The sequence below is a fragment of the Monodon monoceros genome, unplaced genomic scaffold (assembly GCF_005190385.1).
Source record: "Monodon monoceros isolate NGI ecotype Baffin Bay Population unplaced genomic scaffold, NGI_Narwhal_1 Super_Scaffold_18, whole genome shotgun sequence".
In the NCBI taxonomy this organism is placed as follows: Eukaryota; Metazoa; Chordata; class Mammalia; order Artiodactyla; family Monodontidae; genus Monodon; species Monodon monoceros.
The window spans coordinates 65,558,404-65,573,037 of record NW_021703774.1 but is presented as its reverse complement, the minus strand read 5'-3'; the positions used below and the strand labels follow the sequence as shown (position 1 = coordinate 65,573,037).

Genomic DNA, 14,634 nt, shown 5'->3' with positions numbered 1-14,634 from the left:
CTGCGTCACGTCCGGTCTCGGAGTTACCGCCCTCTCGCCCCCGGCGACCCCACCTCCAGGCCGCTCTTCGGTTCGGATCCTGCGAATCGTTTTGGTCGTATCTTCATGTAGGACCTACTACCTATCCCAACCGCTGCGGTGACTCTCACCTGCCATGCTTTAACTTGTGCAACAGAGACGCTGCCCCTGGGAGAGGCGGGGAAGAACGGATTAACTGGATAGTGGGGCGCGGGTTGGGCCCTGGGTGATGAGGAACGAGGGAGGGTGAACTTCCCCTCAGAGACTCTGGTGGGGGAAATATGCTTTGCGTCAATAAAACTGTGCCGGTGCACAGTCAAGAACAGAGGCTGGGAAAACCAAAGAAGTATCTTGGAGATGACTTGTAAACTGCAGAAACATTTGACTGAGGAAAGAGGCTTCAATTTAATGTGAGATCAAAGCCCTTTCCTCCATCTTCCCACTTTATGAGCTCTTCCGGTAGCCCATAATTACTTATGGTACAGAGTGTTTTGAAGACTTGGGGGGTTTTACAGCCGGGGCCCTGATTCAGCTTCACAGTATGAAGAGAGAAGTCAGAGGATCTTAGAAATTTATTGCTTGAGAGTGGGGTTGGTGTCCTGATTTCTCACCTTCTTCAGGTTGGGCTTCATCATCAGGCCTCCTCACCAGCTCCTGTCCCTTCTTTTGTGTCCTGGACTCCGGATACCTCGACTCTCAGTACTTTGTGCTCAGCCCAGGTAACATGTTTTGTTGTGTTCTCAGTGCCTGGCACGTAGTAGATGCTCAATAAATGTTTGTTAAATGTATGGATGGTGGGAAACACTGGGGTGCCAACCATCACAGAACATTTGATCAGTGGGTCATTGTACCATGGGTCACTGTGCCCTGTAAGAGCAGATTCAAAGGAAAGCCCAGCCTTCCTGCCTCCCCATTTTAGCCTCTTATCATTAAACTTGGGTTTCCCCATGCTAGTCAGTCTGAGTCCTGCCTGTGCCATTTACAGACTCAGACCCATGGCTGTCTCCTCTTCCTCCTGGGAACTACCCCTGGTGGCTGTGTGCCAGGTAACATCGACACCAGACAAGGAGCAGAACTTTATAACATGTGCTGAGCTGATTCGGGAGGCTGCCAGACTGGGCGCTTGCCTGGCTTTCCTGCCTGAGGCATTTGACTTCATTGCACGGAACCCTGAAGAGACGCTTCACCTGTCTGAGCCACTGGGTGGGAACCTTTTGGGAGAATATACCCAGCTTGCCAGGTATCAGGGAAAGGGGGAGGGAGAAGTAGTTTCTTTCTGGGTAATGTCCCAGGATTGCCAGATATGAGGGTAGAGCCTTGAGAAGAGTTGTCAGTGTCCCCTCCCCCTCAGGGAATGTGGACTCTGGCTGTCCTTGGGTGGTTTCCATGAGCGTGGCCAAGACTGGGAGCAGACTCAGAAAATCTACAATTGTCATGTGATTCTGAACAACAAGGGTGAGACTCTTCAGCCTGCCTCTTCTCAGGCTCTTCTACCTAAGATTCTCCAGAAATCTGTGTTGTTTCTCAACTGTTTCCTTGGCCAGGGGTTTTAGGGGCGTTTGTATTTCTGTTCCTAGCCTATAAGCTACCTCCTCTTTGGGAGAGGAACTAAGCTGGGCTTCTAGAGCACCAGCACTGAGTACTCTTTCTCCCTCTTACTCAAGGGTCAGTAGTGGCCACGTATAGGAAGACGCATCTGTGTGACGTAGAGATTCCAGGGCAGGGGCCTATGCATGAAAGCAACTCTACCATACCTGGGCCCAGTCTTGAGTCTCCTATCAGCACACCAGCAGGCAAGGTGGGAGTTGTGAAAGGATGAGGGTGGGAGAGGAATGAGAGGGAGGGGAATAGGAATATTTTGAAGTGGTAGTAGAGGATTGAAAGCCCTAAGGAGTGCAGTAGCGGGGTTATGACCAGATGCTGTGACAAACAGGGCGGGAGACTAAATAGGCTGTTTTCATTCCAGATTGGTCTAGCTATCTGCTATGACATGCGGTTCCCTGAACTCTCTCTGGCATTGGTTCAGGCTGGAGCAGAAATACTTACCTACCCTTCAGCGTTTGGATCTGTTACAGGCCCAGCCCATTGGGAGGTAAGAGGACACCTCTTTAGAACATAAGGGCCTTCTCTTACCTCATTCTCCTCCCTTGGCTCTACCAGTTAAAAGATTTTCTTCTCCTTCCCACCTAGTGGGAAAATTCATTTCCCCAGATTGTTGCCTCTCAGAATAGTTAACATAGTAAATCATTCATAGGCAATTATCAGAATGGTCCCAGTGGGTAGATTGGCCTGTAATGTCCATGGCCTACCCCTTCCCTACTAGCTGCTACCTGTATCTAAGTGAACGCCCATCTCCTCCATCCCCAGGTGTTGCTGCGGGCCCGCGCCATTGAAAGCCAGTGCTACGTAGTGGCAGCAGCACAGTGTGGACGCCACCACGAGAAGAGAGCAAGTTACGGCCATAGCATGGTGGTAGATCCCTGGGGAACAGTGGTGGCCCGCTGCTCTGAAGGACCAGGCCTCTGCCTTGCCCGAATTGACCTCAATTATCTGCGACGGTTGCGCCAACACCTGCCTGTGTTCCAGCATCGTAGGCCTGAACTCTATGGCCATCTGGGTCACCCACTGTCTTAAGACTTTTGACTTCTGTCCGTTGAGACCCCCATTGTGAGCTGGTGTTGCTGTGACTTGTAGGCAGGACCCGGGTGCAGCTCCCCTCACTTGGAGAACCTTGTCTCTCTTGCTGGAACACAGGCTCAGCTTCTTGGGAAAGAAGAAACTTTCACCTGAGCTCAGATTTCAGTTTCAGAAAGGTGGAATTTTATATAGTCACTGTTTATTTCATGAAAACTGAAGTTATGCTGAGGGCTGAGCAGCACTGGCAATGAAAAAAATATAATAATCATAAAGTCTGTGTCTGGATATCTCTTTTGGGAGCTGAAAGGGGAGGTGGTATTGTACTAGCTGGACTAGACTCCAGTTCTAGGCCTCCTGACTCATTCAACATGCCTCCCTATCTAAATAAAAGTGCGACACTCAGTGCATGTCCCAACCCCATGCTCCCAAGCTTGGGGTGGGAGTGGGGATAGAGGATGGGGAAAGAAAAAGAAGAAAGGAATTGATATTGAATCATTTCACTTTCACCTATGATGCCCTTTGCCCAAGCCAGAAGAAAGCAAAGGGGAAAAGGGCTGCAGGGTACATTATTTATTTTCACTTGAACATGGAAAGGAAGTGTCACACTCCCCCTTCCCCTTTTTAGGGGGAGTGTATTTTAATCAGCAACCTCTTCTCCATCCACCCTGTGTATGTGTGTACACACACAACACAGTTGGGAGGGCGACTAGGCTGACCTAGTCCGCTTACCTATTACTCCTTTGAAGAGGGTTTGACAAAGAGGGAAAAGGAAGGAGCCACACCAGGCCGAGGTTTCAAGCCATGGAATGGAGGAAACGAGGCAGAGAGGAGCAGCACCAAGGGCCAGAAGAGAGTGGAAAGGGCCACAGCTTCTTTGTTTTTTAAAAATTCTATAATTTGGGAGAGGGTGGTGATTAATTTCCAAAATACACTTCAGAGTCCCACCTTCCACACAGCTCCCTACTGACAGCCCTTTGGTTTCTCAGACAAAATTTAAGAGCCCTCATAAAGCCAGAAGTACTGATAACCCCTCAATGCACCCAAAAGCAGTGATCACTTCAATCCCTTACAAAGACTATGTTCTATAGACTTTGCTTCTCCCTATACATTTGTCTTATGGCTCAATGGCAAGGTGGCTGTAGAGACACACATGAGGGGGGTAGGTGGAAAAGGGAAACAAAGGGAAGCCCAGGCACATGGGTGCAGGGAGGGGTGGGGAACACCACTTCCATTTTTCATTTGTCTTTTCCTTTAAAAAAAAAAAAAAAAAAGGCAGGGGTATGATTGGTTGGAAGGGTAGAGGACAAACCCCAGAACGGTATGTAAGCTCCAGAGGTGGGTGGTGAGAAGTCCCCCGAGAAGTGAGAAGGGGAAAAAGGTCAGGGCAATGCTTGCAGCATCAAGTTCCTCAGGAGTTTCTGTCGGCCCAGCTCATAGTCCTCCTCGTCCACATTCACCAGCAGCTTGATGGCCTCGTGGCCCACAGCCTGCTTGAGGGAGTCTGTGATGAAGACACCTTTAAGTGCCTCTAGTAATGAGCCATTGATATAGTCGCGCCAGAATGCATCGAGGTAGGTGAGCTCAGAGAACTTGATGTCACAGATGATGGAGCCCAGGTCCCGGGACTTGAGGATGGTGTTGGCCTGGTTAAAGCGCTCAAACTGGCGCTCAAGTGGGTCCTGCTTGTTAGAGAAGACGTTGCCCTGCAGAGCAGTCTCATGCTGGCAGTATTCAGCCCGAACCCGCAGTCTGATGTCTGTGGGGAAAAGAAGATATGCAGAAGAGGTTGCAGTTTACAGCCAAGTCTGAAAGGTTGAATAGAACAGCAGAGTAGCAAAGTTGGGAACATCACCTGACAGCTTCTCTACCTCTTCCCAGGACTAGTTCTTTTCTGTGTACCTCTGAAATCCTTGCCTGAACTCAAGAGGTTCCCTTAAATGGGCCATGCCCAGGTCAGATTACTTCCATCACTCACAAGTAGCACCTTGATTCTAGGAGATATTTTCCTAATTAACAGACACAGAATTTCATTTTAATACTCTATCATGACTTGGGTCATCCTACAATAAGGATGTCATAACAGTATCCCTTTCATCTAGTATTACCTAGAAAGAGTTGAAATGTACTCTGCCACAAAGGTAGAGGAGTTCTCCTCCCAGAGACTATACCATTCAATCTCACTTTGCAACAGCAATCAAACTGAGCCTTACACTGAATAGAATAACTGCCCAGTATTCCAGCAGTTCTTTGTATTTCCCTTCAAGTCTACTCTACCTCTAGAACCCTTGAACTTCCTCACCGCATGTCTGCTTTTCCTTGGGATCTGGTGTCACTGACTTCCGGCGTTTTCGCTGGCTCCCAAGTGTGGCTCTCCCTCGAGCTGGCCGCTTGCTACACATCTGAGGGCCCGAAGTGGGGCAGCACACCACAGGATAGTGGGGAGGCACTGACCAGAGGGTAAAAAGGGAGACACAGTAGGGTAAAAGCAGAAATTCAAACAGTTCACTTGGAATGAGGAAGGATCATTTAGACTTAGCACTAAAAGCAGTATCAATAATGTGACCTGAAAGGTGGACACAATGTGGGAACAATTACAGGACCCAGATGAAGCATTAACACCTCATCTGATTTTTTGGGGGCCAGATATGGGTGGGGGGGGACACTGTCCTTTCATTTAGGCTGGCAAAACTGGGAAAAGATGGGTCCAGTGTCCTCTTTCTTGATTATGGAAATTAGGGGGAGTTAATATTGTCTCACCTGTTTTAGGGGGGTGGGGAGGCCTCGGTTCTGGATCGCTGAGGGCTCTGGGTGTCACATAGCGAATTGATGTCTCTTCCAGATATTTGTCTACAAGATCAGGGCACACTGTAGGGGGAGAGGGGTTCACTCAGGAAAAGGTACACCCTTCCCTTCTCCTAGTCCAACCCTCCAATGGGCCTCATAACTTATTCTCCTCAGTACTCCCCAGCGTCAATGCCTCCTTCTGCTTGGACTCCCATGCTGCTCACACAGGGCCGCCCACAGCTCTTCCCTGATGCCAGTGTCCCCAGCCCCCAATGCACCCTCACCAGCCCGTCTCCTCTTGAGGGTGACGTAGGGCAGCAGGTCATGGCGAGTGATGATGCGCAGCAGCTGCAGCACCTGGCGAAAGTTACTCTCATCACAGCGGCCCTGGCGCTCCAGCGCCAATAAGAAGTCACGTCCATTTCGGATGAGGCCACGCTCGTGGTCATCAATGACATCAACAAAGAGGAAGGAAAGAACTCGTACGTCTCTGTGTGTCAGGTGGGTGCCCACGATGTCAAACATGCGATGCAGGCTATACAGCCCATGCTCTTGCTCACCATGCTCTTCGGGCCACACCTGGCTTGCCCTCCGCTTTAGGCCCGCCATGCTGGGGGCTCAGGTGCACAACGCTTTCCAGAATCCCTGCTCAGCAGCTGCAATCCCCACTATACTATAAGGAAAAGGAAAGAACCTGTGAACCACTCAATGTCAGGAATTAGTCATCCATTCCTGTATTCCCAGAGCCCAACACAAAGCCTGGCACAGTGTAGTGCTTAATAAGCATTTATTAACTTTTACAAAGTATTTATTTATTTTTTTGACTGCACCACGCGGCATGTGGGATCTTAGTTCCCCGACCCTTGCATTGGAAACACGGAGTCTTAACTGCTGGACTGCCAGGCAAGTCCCTACAAAGTACTTATTAAAAAATACAGCCTAGGGCTTCCCTGGTGGCGCAGTGGCTGGGAGTCCGCCTGCTGATGCAGGGGACGCGGGTTCGTGCCCGCGGAGCGGCTGGGCCCGTGAGCCATGGCCGCTGAGCCTGTGTGTCCGGAGCCTGTGCTCCACAACGGGAGAGGCCGCAGCGGTGAGAGGCCCGCGTACAGCAAAAAAAAAAAAAAAAAAAGAATACAGCCTAGAGCTCTGTATATCCAACAGATGCTGCCCTAAGTCCAGATCCTACTGGAGATAGATAGTAACTTCTGCTAAGTAAGACTTGTTAACTGCAATTTTAGCGCTACATATTCAGCAGAATTTTCTATTAAATATTACCCCAATTGTTCCTCTGGCCTCCAAAATACTGCTTTTGGTCCCTTGTGCTCTCCCTGCCAGCACCCCCAATCAATTCATCCCTTAAATGTAGGTGAAATGAGGAGAAGTAGAGAATTCACTCTAAATTCTAATATAGAAGCTGCATCAGGTGAACTTAGGGGCCGACAACAGGGAAACTGAAAGCCTTTAGGGTTAGTACTAGTTTTTTTTGTTTGTTTGTTTTTGTTTTTAATTTTATTTATTTAAGGCTGTGTTGGGTCTTCGTTTCTGTGCGAGGGCTTTCTCTAGTTGCGGCAAGCGGGGGCCACTCTTCATCACGGTGCGCAGGCTTCTCACTATCGCGGCCTCTCCCGTTGCGGAACACAGGCTCCAGACGCGCAGGCTCAGTAATTGTGGCTCACGGGCCTAGCTGCTCCGCGGCATGTGGGATCTTCCCAGACCAGGGCTTGAACCTGTGTCCCCTGCACTGGCAGGCAGACTTTCAACCACTGCGCTACCAGGGAAGCCCTAGAACTAGTTTTAATTCTGTCTATTTCAGGACTTCCCTGGTGGCACAGTGGTTAAGAATCCGCCTGCCAATGCAAGGGACACGGGTTCGATCCCTGGTCCAGGAAGATCCCACATGCCATGGAGCAACTAAGCCTGTGAGCTCCAACTACTGAAGCCCACACATCTAGAGCCCGTGCTCCATAACAAGAGAAGCCACCAAAATGAACTCTGCTCACCACAACAGTAGCCCCTGCTCGCCGCAACTAGAGAAAAAGACCATGTGCAGCAACGAAGACCCAGCGCAGCCATAAATAACTAAAGAGAAAAAAGAAAAATGGGACTTAAAAAAAAAAAAAATTCTGCCTATGTCATTAACAAACTGTGTAGTGTGACCTTAAGTCACTTAACTTCAAAGTCTCACTGTCCCCATCTACAAAACAGGGATGAAAGAAACTACTCCTCGAGTTAAGAATCCAATGAGAAGATGCAGGTGAAATCACTGTAAAACTTACCTAAATGGTTAAGAGATTTCAAAGAGATAAGCATCCTTGGCCTCTGCAGCCAGACTCATCCCTCCACAAACCTAACCTCATTTTTCCAACAATCAAACCAAGTCCAGGAGAATAAATGCTAAGAAAGTTAATTAAATATCCACCAAAACTCATGGATTTAAAACAATAAACATCACTAAGCTCCTAGGTTGAGCATTGTTGTAAGTCTCCTATGCCACCTGTACTCTCCTGATGTTCACACACCGTTTGGATATGTCACCTTCTAACCTTTCCTCATGGTTGTCATTTACCAATCCCCTGTCAATGACCAATCACAGTCCTACATTTATTATATATTTTGGCATTTAATTCACAAATTTCCTCCATCATCCTGGGTAATATCAGTGACCCAGCCAATAACCAATCCTCAAGTCCAACAACTTTCACCTCCACTCTAGCCACTACTATTTACTGCCCTGGCAGACAGTACCACCCAATACTGCTCCACCATCTGACCACAACCTCCAATCACCCAATCAATTATAAATTCCTGTTGATGCTACTTTCTACTTCTTAAATCTGCCTCACCCTTCCACCTCTACCATGCTGGTTCAGGCCCCAGCAATCTCTCACCTGGATTACTGCAACAGCCTCTCTAAGGCTGTTGCAGCCACCAACCCTAACCTGCCTAAATCAATCCCCCAAGTCCAGCTGAATTATGTAAAACGCACAACTGACCACATCACTTTTCGGCTTAAGACCTCGCTACAGTCCCCTCCTTACCAATAAGAACACTCTAAACTCCTTACCCAACACACCAAACCTTCCAAGATCAGGACTTGCCTACTTTGCCAACCTCGTAACTCACTTTTTATTCTCTAACATTATCCGTTTGTTTATAGTTCATATACATCATACAATTCATTTCTCTGTAACTTTCTTCAGACTATTCTCCTTGCCTGAATGCCCCTCTCCCTTCTCTTCCACACCCCCCATTACCACCCTTTTTCAGATGGTTAACTCCTACTCATCCTTTAAGAATCAGCTCAGATGCCATCTTCAAATTCATTCTCTACACCCCCATGCTGGTATAAGTAGTCCTTTTCTGTGCTCCTATGGAACACTGTACATATTTCCCTTAAACCGTTTATCGAAGTGTACTAAAATTATTTGTGTATTTATTATCCTATTAGATCTTAAGCGACTCATGTAGAGGGCCTAGGTCATATTCATCTTTATGTGTCTAGTGCCTAGCAATAGATGGAGGCTGGCATATAGTAGGAGTAACCTGTTGTTGAACTGAAATGAATCTCCAAGAGATCACCACAAGCGACACCAATTAAGAAAAAAACTCACAAAAATCCAAGAGTGAGAGGACCCAATTAACAGTACACGCAACTCAGGTATCATGCATATACTCTAACTGGCTATAGCCTCCCCCACACTGCAAAACTACCCATACCATAGCACCCTACTCAACAGCGAGACAGGCCGTTCTGTCCATTTTATACTCCAAGAAACTGAGGCTAGGTTAGAAAGAGAATAAAATTATAAACTACTTCAGAAAAGTCAAGCTGTTGGGGACTCAGAAAAATTGAAGAGCAAGTAGGACCTGGTTCTCTCTTTTAATCCTGAAACGGAAGCACAGAGAGACTCATACCCTTAAGAAAAGGGGAGGGCTTCCCTGGTGGCACAGTGGTTAAGAATCCGCCTGCCAATGCAGGAGACACGGGTTCGAGCCCTGGTCCGGGAAGATCCCACATGCTGCGGAGCAACTAAGCCCGTGCGCCTCAACTACCGAGCCTGCGCTCTAGAGCCCGCGAGCCACAACTACTGAGCCCACATGCCTAGAGCCCATGCTCCCCAACAAGAGAAGCCGCTGCAGTGAGAAGCCCGCGCACTACCACAACGAGCAGCCCCCGCCCGACGCAACTAAAGAAAGCCTGTGCGCAGCAATGAAGACCCAACACAGCCAAAAATAAATAAATAAACAAATAAGAAAAGAAAAAGGGAGGGCCACCCTGTAATCACCTAGCCCCATACCATGGGTTCAGATAGGTGGACAGGAAATATAGCCCATATCTAGTTATGAGAGCCCAGATGTCCCACCCAAAGCATGGGAAACAACAGAGAAAATAGCGATTCAACTATTGACTGGTTTTCCTCGTCTCTTCCTCTCTTGTTTCACCTGCTGCAGTCACTGGCTACAAATAGAGGGGACTGAAGGAAAACAACTTCTTGCTCATAGCAGGTAACATGAGAAAACTGAGTCTCCTTAGAGCCCCTACAACTTCTCCTTGTTCCCTATCCCACCTGTTCCCCTTGGCCAGCTGTTCATTATGTGGATCCCATAAAAAACAGATGGGCAGGTTTCACATTCAACCAATCAGAAGAGCAGGCTGCTTCAGAGCTCCCTAATTCAAAGTGTCCTGACTATAAACCCCAGGAAATTAGGAAATATTGTCCCCACATACCTGGTCACTGGAAAATGAAGCAGAATACAGGAAAGCACTGTGGTCCTAATTATGTATCAATGGATGCAATTCTACAATAGGTCTCAATCCTGAGGGTTAACTCCCTAGATTTGAGGAAAAAACAGCCACCTTTAAGTCGCAGATCCTAGGCTGGATCAAAGTGACAGGAATTATCAGAGCTTCTAGGTCAGTGGTTCTCAACCAGGAGCGATTTTGCCCTCCAGGGGAATTCAGCAATGTCTGGAGTCATTTTAGATTGTCATGACTGGAAGGGTGGTAAGGGAGGGTGCTGCTGGCGTGCAGTGAGTAAATGCGATGGATGATGCTAAACATCCTATAATGCACAGGACGGCCTCTTACAACAAAGAATTATCTGGTCCAAAATGTCAATAATGCTAAAGATGAGAAATCCTATTCTAGATGGAGGGTCAAAAGGAGAGACAGCATGTCGCTTCCATCCTATATCTGGAAAAGGAAGTAATTTGGTCCCTCCAACCCAAACCCATCAAACAATATTCCAGAAGAAAAGCCAGTCAGACAAAGGCTCATTTAACTTAACTAAGGAGTTCCATCCCACTCCAACCTTGGCTTCTCTATCACCTGCTGTTGCCATTTAGGTGAACAGCAGGTGACAGGACTACACTCCCTTCCGCCCCATCCCAGGAGGTCTAATTTGACCTAGTTCAATCTAAATTTCTGTGCAGATCAGAGAAATGCCATCCTCTGCAAGACAGACAGAAAGGATCCTGCACTTAAACCTTGCAGCCATCTTTAAAGTCCCAAAACTAGACCAAAAGCAGACCCTTCCTTGTTAGGCTGCTGATCAGACTTATACTGCTTATGCAATGAAGCAAAAAGAGGCAGGAGTTTCCCAAGGCCATGCTTGTCCTTGGGAGAAATGTCAGGAGGCTGGCATGCAGACTAATAGGCAGCCCTCCCCACTTAATTATCATCTAGGATGGTGAGTTCACTCACTCAGCAATCCAGATGGGGGTTCCAAGAATCTATCTAACTTCAGCACTAAAAGAACGTGGCCAACTTCCCCTTAAACCAAAATATACTCAGCTTTCTGTGGCAGTGAATCGAAGGAACTCAGCTTAAATTATACAGAGATCCTAGATGAAAAGTATCAGGGCAGTGAGGAGAATATACCCCCTCTAAAACTGAAGATTAGAAAGAACTTCAGAATCTTGGTGCCTGAAATATTGCCAGATACCAAGAGACAAACACTCCAGTAAACAACAGTCCTGATCCTGCTGGCTGATTTGGGTCTATTTGAGAGCCTAACGTATGGATCACCCTTAATAGGTTCCCAAGACTCATTCTTTATTCTCATGAATTGCTGCATTTCCTGGAGCTGCAGGGTTTTTTGTTGTTCGCTTTCTTTTGGGAGGTCCAAGCCAGCCAAGGGCCAACAAACAATCTATATGTATCTACAGGACTTCCTCTTGACTAATCATTATCTATTAGATTTCTACTTCCATGCAAAGTCTAGTCTCATCCTAACCAGGGATGAGATCTTTATTTTTTGAGGTACTTGATTCTCTCAGAAGCCCTTAGAAGTCACGTGGAAGAAATAAAAAGAGTGATGTCTCGAAATGAAAACAACAGTCTAGTTTCATCCCAAAAGAACTAGAGGTATTTGACTCTCTCAGAAGCCCTGTGAGAGGGAAAGTCATGTGGAAAATCTAAAAAAGAGTGATGTCTTGAAACTTGAAATGTAAAGGACATGGAAAACCTTAAAGATGACTAAGACGACTACATAAAGAGCTTTCTTGCTGGTAGGACCAAGAAAATGTAACCAAATATCTGTAAGTCAGAATTACAAACTGTGTTTTCAAAATGAAGATTCCAGAACAACTAGGATAAAGAGTAAGCTAGAGGAAAAGCCTTCCCAGGGCAGATGCCTCAGCAACCCTCCAAGGCCAACATTTAGTAGACACTGTACTAGAGTACAAAGTTCCATATGTTTAAAAATGTTTCTCTCAGAGCTGACCACGAAGGCTAGATAATAACAAAACAAGGCTGGAGTCTTGCCCTAAGACACCTAATTTCTGTTCTCCTTTCCCTCCTACCAATCTCCAGTGACCCAAAGGGACAACGACTGCAACAGATCTTACCCACTGAAAACCCATTTTCCCTGTCAGCTACCCCATTACTGAGCTCAACTCCCAATATGCCATTTCCATTTCATGCCATTTCCATTCCCTTCCATTGTTTGAAAACAATAAAAAGTTCCAGACTTACCTCTGCAAGAAACTTAATTTCCCAGGTCTCTTCCTAGCACAAGGTTCAAAGCCAGCAGCAAAGCAAAAACAAATAAGAGGGGGAAGCGTCAATTTTCAAGCTTTATTTTGAAACCTCAAAGAGGTGGTCAATCTCAGCTGCAAAAATATACAGACAAGCCGAAAGCCATTTCAATTGAAATGATCCACTCCGAGCTAAATGAGAGAACTCACTCCCATCAAAGTCCCCAGGCTTCCCTAACCTTCTATTACCCAATTCACAACACAAAACCAACTCCAAGAATTTCCAGTCTCAGTGGCTTAGGGCAAGAAAGGTCCCAAATTCAACAACTTGTGGGAAAACCAATTATCCTCTGACACGTCACCTGACTCCTCAATTCCTTATGAGGTCCACCTACTTTGTTACAGTATTAACATTGACTTTCATCTTGAGATGAACTAGGAGGAAAGTGGTTAGAGCCAAAGAAGGCACTTTCTTTCCATTACTTCGCTTATGAGACCAGAACTATCCTCCAAATTCTCACACACTGTGAGGACAAAATATCCACTGAGGCAGCATCCAGTCAAAGCATCTACATTTCACCAGGGAACATTTTTTATGTATGAATACTGACCCCCGCTCCTAGCACTTAAACAGCAAAAGAAGGGTCTGGAAACGAAAGCACTCATTTAATTAGCATGGCTGCCTAGACACCATCCTGTGTTTTCTGCTCCCTGCAAACAGCGTTCCAACATAGCATGGCTGTTTCCCCATTCTGGCATTGCTAATTGTTTAAAACTAGAAAAGTCCTTTACTCCTTCCACACTCCAGCGATACCAGGCTCCCCATTTTCTCTTCTTTTTGTAACCAGGAAAAACAAGGGAGCAGTAAGCTAGGCAGCTTTTGGAAATCCAGTTGAACCCTCATCCAACCCCAATTCTCCAAATCCACATGACCATTCCCTTCTGCCCTTCCCACCCTAGTAAAAGCTAAAGGCCTGGCAATTAGAATTGGCTGTAACTGATGCTGCTTAACTCTGCTCTCTCCTCCTTTCTACAGGGGAAAGGGAAACCCCTGAACCTCTATCACTCGTGCAGCTACACTGTCCTATCTCACATCCCATTCCCCTTCCTCCCAAACTTTCTTCCTAGTCTCTCACTTTCTCCATTACCTCGTCACACCGACACGCTCTCCATTCCCCAAACCTCCGTCCTCTCCTTTTCCACCCAAATTCTCCCCTAGGCCCTTCCCCCTCCCACCTCCAATTTAACACTTTCAGAACCTCCCCCCAAACGTCTCAAATCCAATCTTCACCTTTTCCCACCTCTCCACAACACCCCTTACAAGAGTCCAGTCCTTCTTCCAACCACATGCCACAAGCCCCCTTCCCCTTCACACCCTCGGCCCCTCCTTCCCGTTCCTACCCCCTCAGCCCGGCGGGACCGCAGCCCCACTCCCCACCTCGGCCTCTCTAATACCCCTAGCCTGGCCCAGCCTCGGCCCTTGTTTACGCCCCTCCCCTGCCCCCCCCCTCCACCTCGACCCTGCCCTCTCCCACAGTTGCCACCTCCCCCGCACGCCCCCCTCGGCCGCTCCCCTCCCCCACCTTGCAGCGTCCCGTCACCTCCCTCTCTTCAGGTTCTCAGGCTAGGCGTCGCCACCGCCTCCCCCTCCACTTTCCTTCCCCAAGCCCTTTGCGGCCCCGCCCGGCCCCGCCCCGTCCCGCTCGACACCCCCTCCCCACTCCGGCCGCCCCGCCGCCTCACTCTCGGCTCAGGCTCGGCGCCGCCATGTTGGATCCATCCGCGCCGCTCTCCCGGGCCTGTCTCACGGCGCCGCATCCGGGCTCCAGCCGCCGCCGCCGCCGCCGCCGCGGGCGTGGGGGAGGGGAGAGGCGGGCGGGGGTGGCTGCATCCTGAACAGCGCCTCCCGGAACCTGGCCGGTTAGTGGCGGCTTCGAGACCATAGTGAGGCATGAGCCGGAGTAGCCATGCTAGTTGAGGGCAGCCTGGCAGCGGCATTAAACGGGAAGTGGATAGCGTCATTTCGGTAGCGGAGAATAGAGATTGGCAGCCATCTTGCTTTGGGGCAAGCTGGCAACGCAAGTTTTTCTTCAGGACGGCTTCAGGGCCGTAGTAAGGCATGAGAGAGGGTTGCGTTCTTGAGTGTGGAAACGTTGGTGGGGTCGAAGCTGTCTGGTGTCGACTTCAGGATCCATTGAAAGACTGCGACTGGCAGCC

At 48.3% G+C, this 14,634-nt stretch overlaps 2 protein-coding genes across 5 annotated transcripts; one reads left to right on the top strand and one right to left on the bottom strand.

The window, feature by feature from the left end:
• Window positions 1-7: 7 nt before the first annotated feature.
• Window positions 8-3,926, top strand: NIT1 (nitrilase 1). Of its 2 annotated transcripts, none has more exons than XM_029227813.1 (7): window positions 8-107; window positions 639-737; window positions 1,004-1,258; window positions 1,370-1,473; window positions 1,683-1,816; window positions 1,985-2,110; window positions 2,386-2,930. In XM_029227813.1, coding segments are annotated over exons 1-7 (987 nt in total). In that variant the 5' UTR covers window positions 8-105; the 3' UTR covers window positions 2,653-2,930. The 2 variants fall into 2 exon arrangements, with proteins under 2 accessions (XP_029083646.1, XP_029083647.1); XM_029227814.1 differs by having other exon boundaries at window positions 33-138; window positions 2,386-3,926.
• DEDD (death effector domain containing) lies at window positions 2,838-14,541 on the bottom strand. 3 transcript variants are annotated; one of them, XM_029227817.1, is made up of 7 exons: window positions 14,161-14,541; window positions 12,416-12,448; window positions 10,169-10,272; window positions 5,724-6,112; window positions 5,413-5,520; window positions 4,955-5,101; window positions 3,910-4,411 (listed from the first exon to the last, which is right to left on the bottom strand). In XM_029227817.1, exons 4-7 carry the CDS (start codon window positions 6,046-6,048, stop codon window positions 4,035-4,037), a joined length of 957 nt encoding a protein of 318 aa, XP_029083650.1. In that variant the 5' UTR covers window positions 6,049-6,112; window positions 10,169-10,272; window positions 12,416-12,448; window positions 14,161-14,541; the 3' UTR covers window positions 3,910-4,034. The 3 variants fall into 3 exon arrangements, with proteins under 3 accessions (XP_029083651.1, XP_029083648.1, XP_029083650.1); XM_029227815.1 differs by lacking the exon at window positions 10,169-10,272 and having other exon boundaries at window positions 3,211-4,411; XM_029227818.1 differs by lacking the exons at window positions 10,169-10,272; window positions 12,416-12,448 and having other exon boundaries at window positions 2,838-4,411.
• Between the last annotated feature and the right edge of the window lie 93 nt (window positions 14,542-14,634).

Bases quoted from the DNA above. Each gene is read 5' to 3' on its own strand.
- NIT1 (XM_029227813.1), top strand. The intron at 1,259-1,369 runs GTATCAGGGAAA...CCTCCCCCTCAG, and splicing joins GAATATACCCAGCTTGCCAG to GGAATGTGGACTCTGGCTGT. The intron at 2,111-2,385 runs GTAAGAGGACAC...CTCCATCCCCAG, and splicing joins CAGGCCCAGCCCATTGGGAG to GTGTTGCTGCGGGCCCGCGC.
- DEDD (XM_029227818.1), bottom strand. From the start codon at position 6,048: ATGGCGGGCCTAAAGCGGAGGGCAAGCCAGGTGTGGCCCGAAGAGCAT. The intron at 5,521-5,723 runs GTGAGGGTGCAT...CTCCCCCTACAG, and splicing joins CCTCAAGAGGAGACGGGCTG to TGTGCCCTGATCTTGTAGAC. The intron at 5,102-5,412 runs GTGAGACAATAT...CCCTCTGGTCAG, and splicing joins TCCCCACCCCCCTAAAACAG to TGCCTCCCCACTATCCTGTG.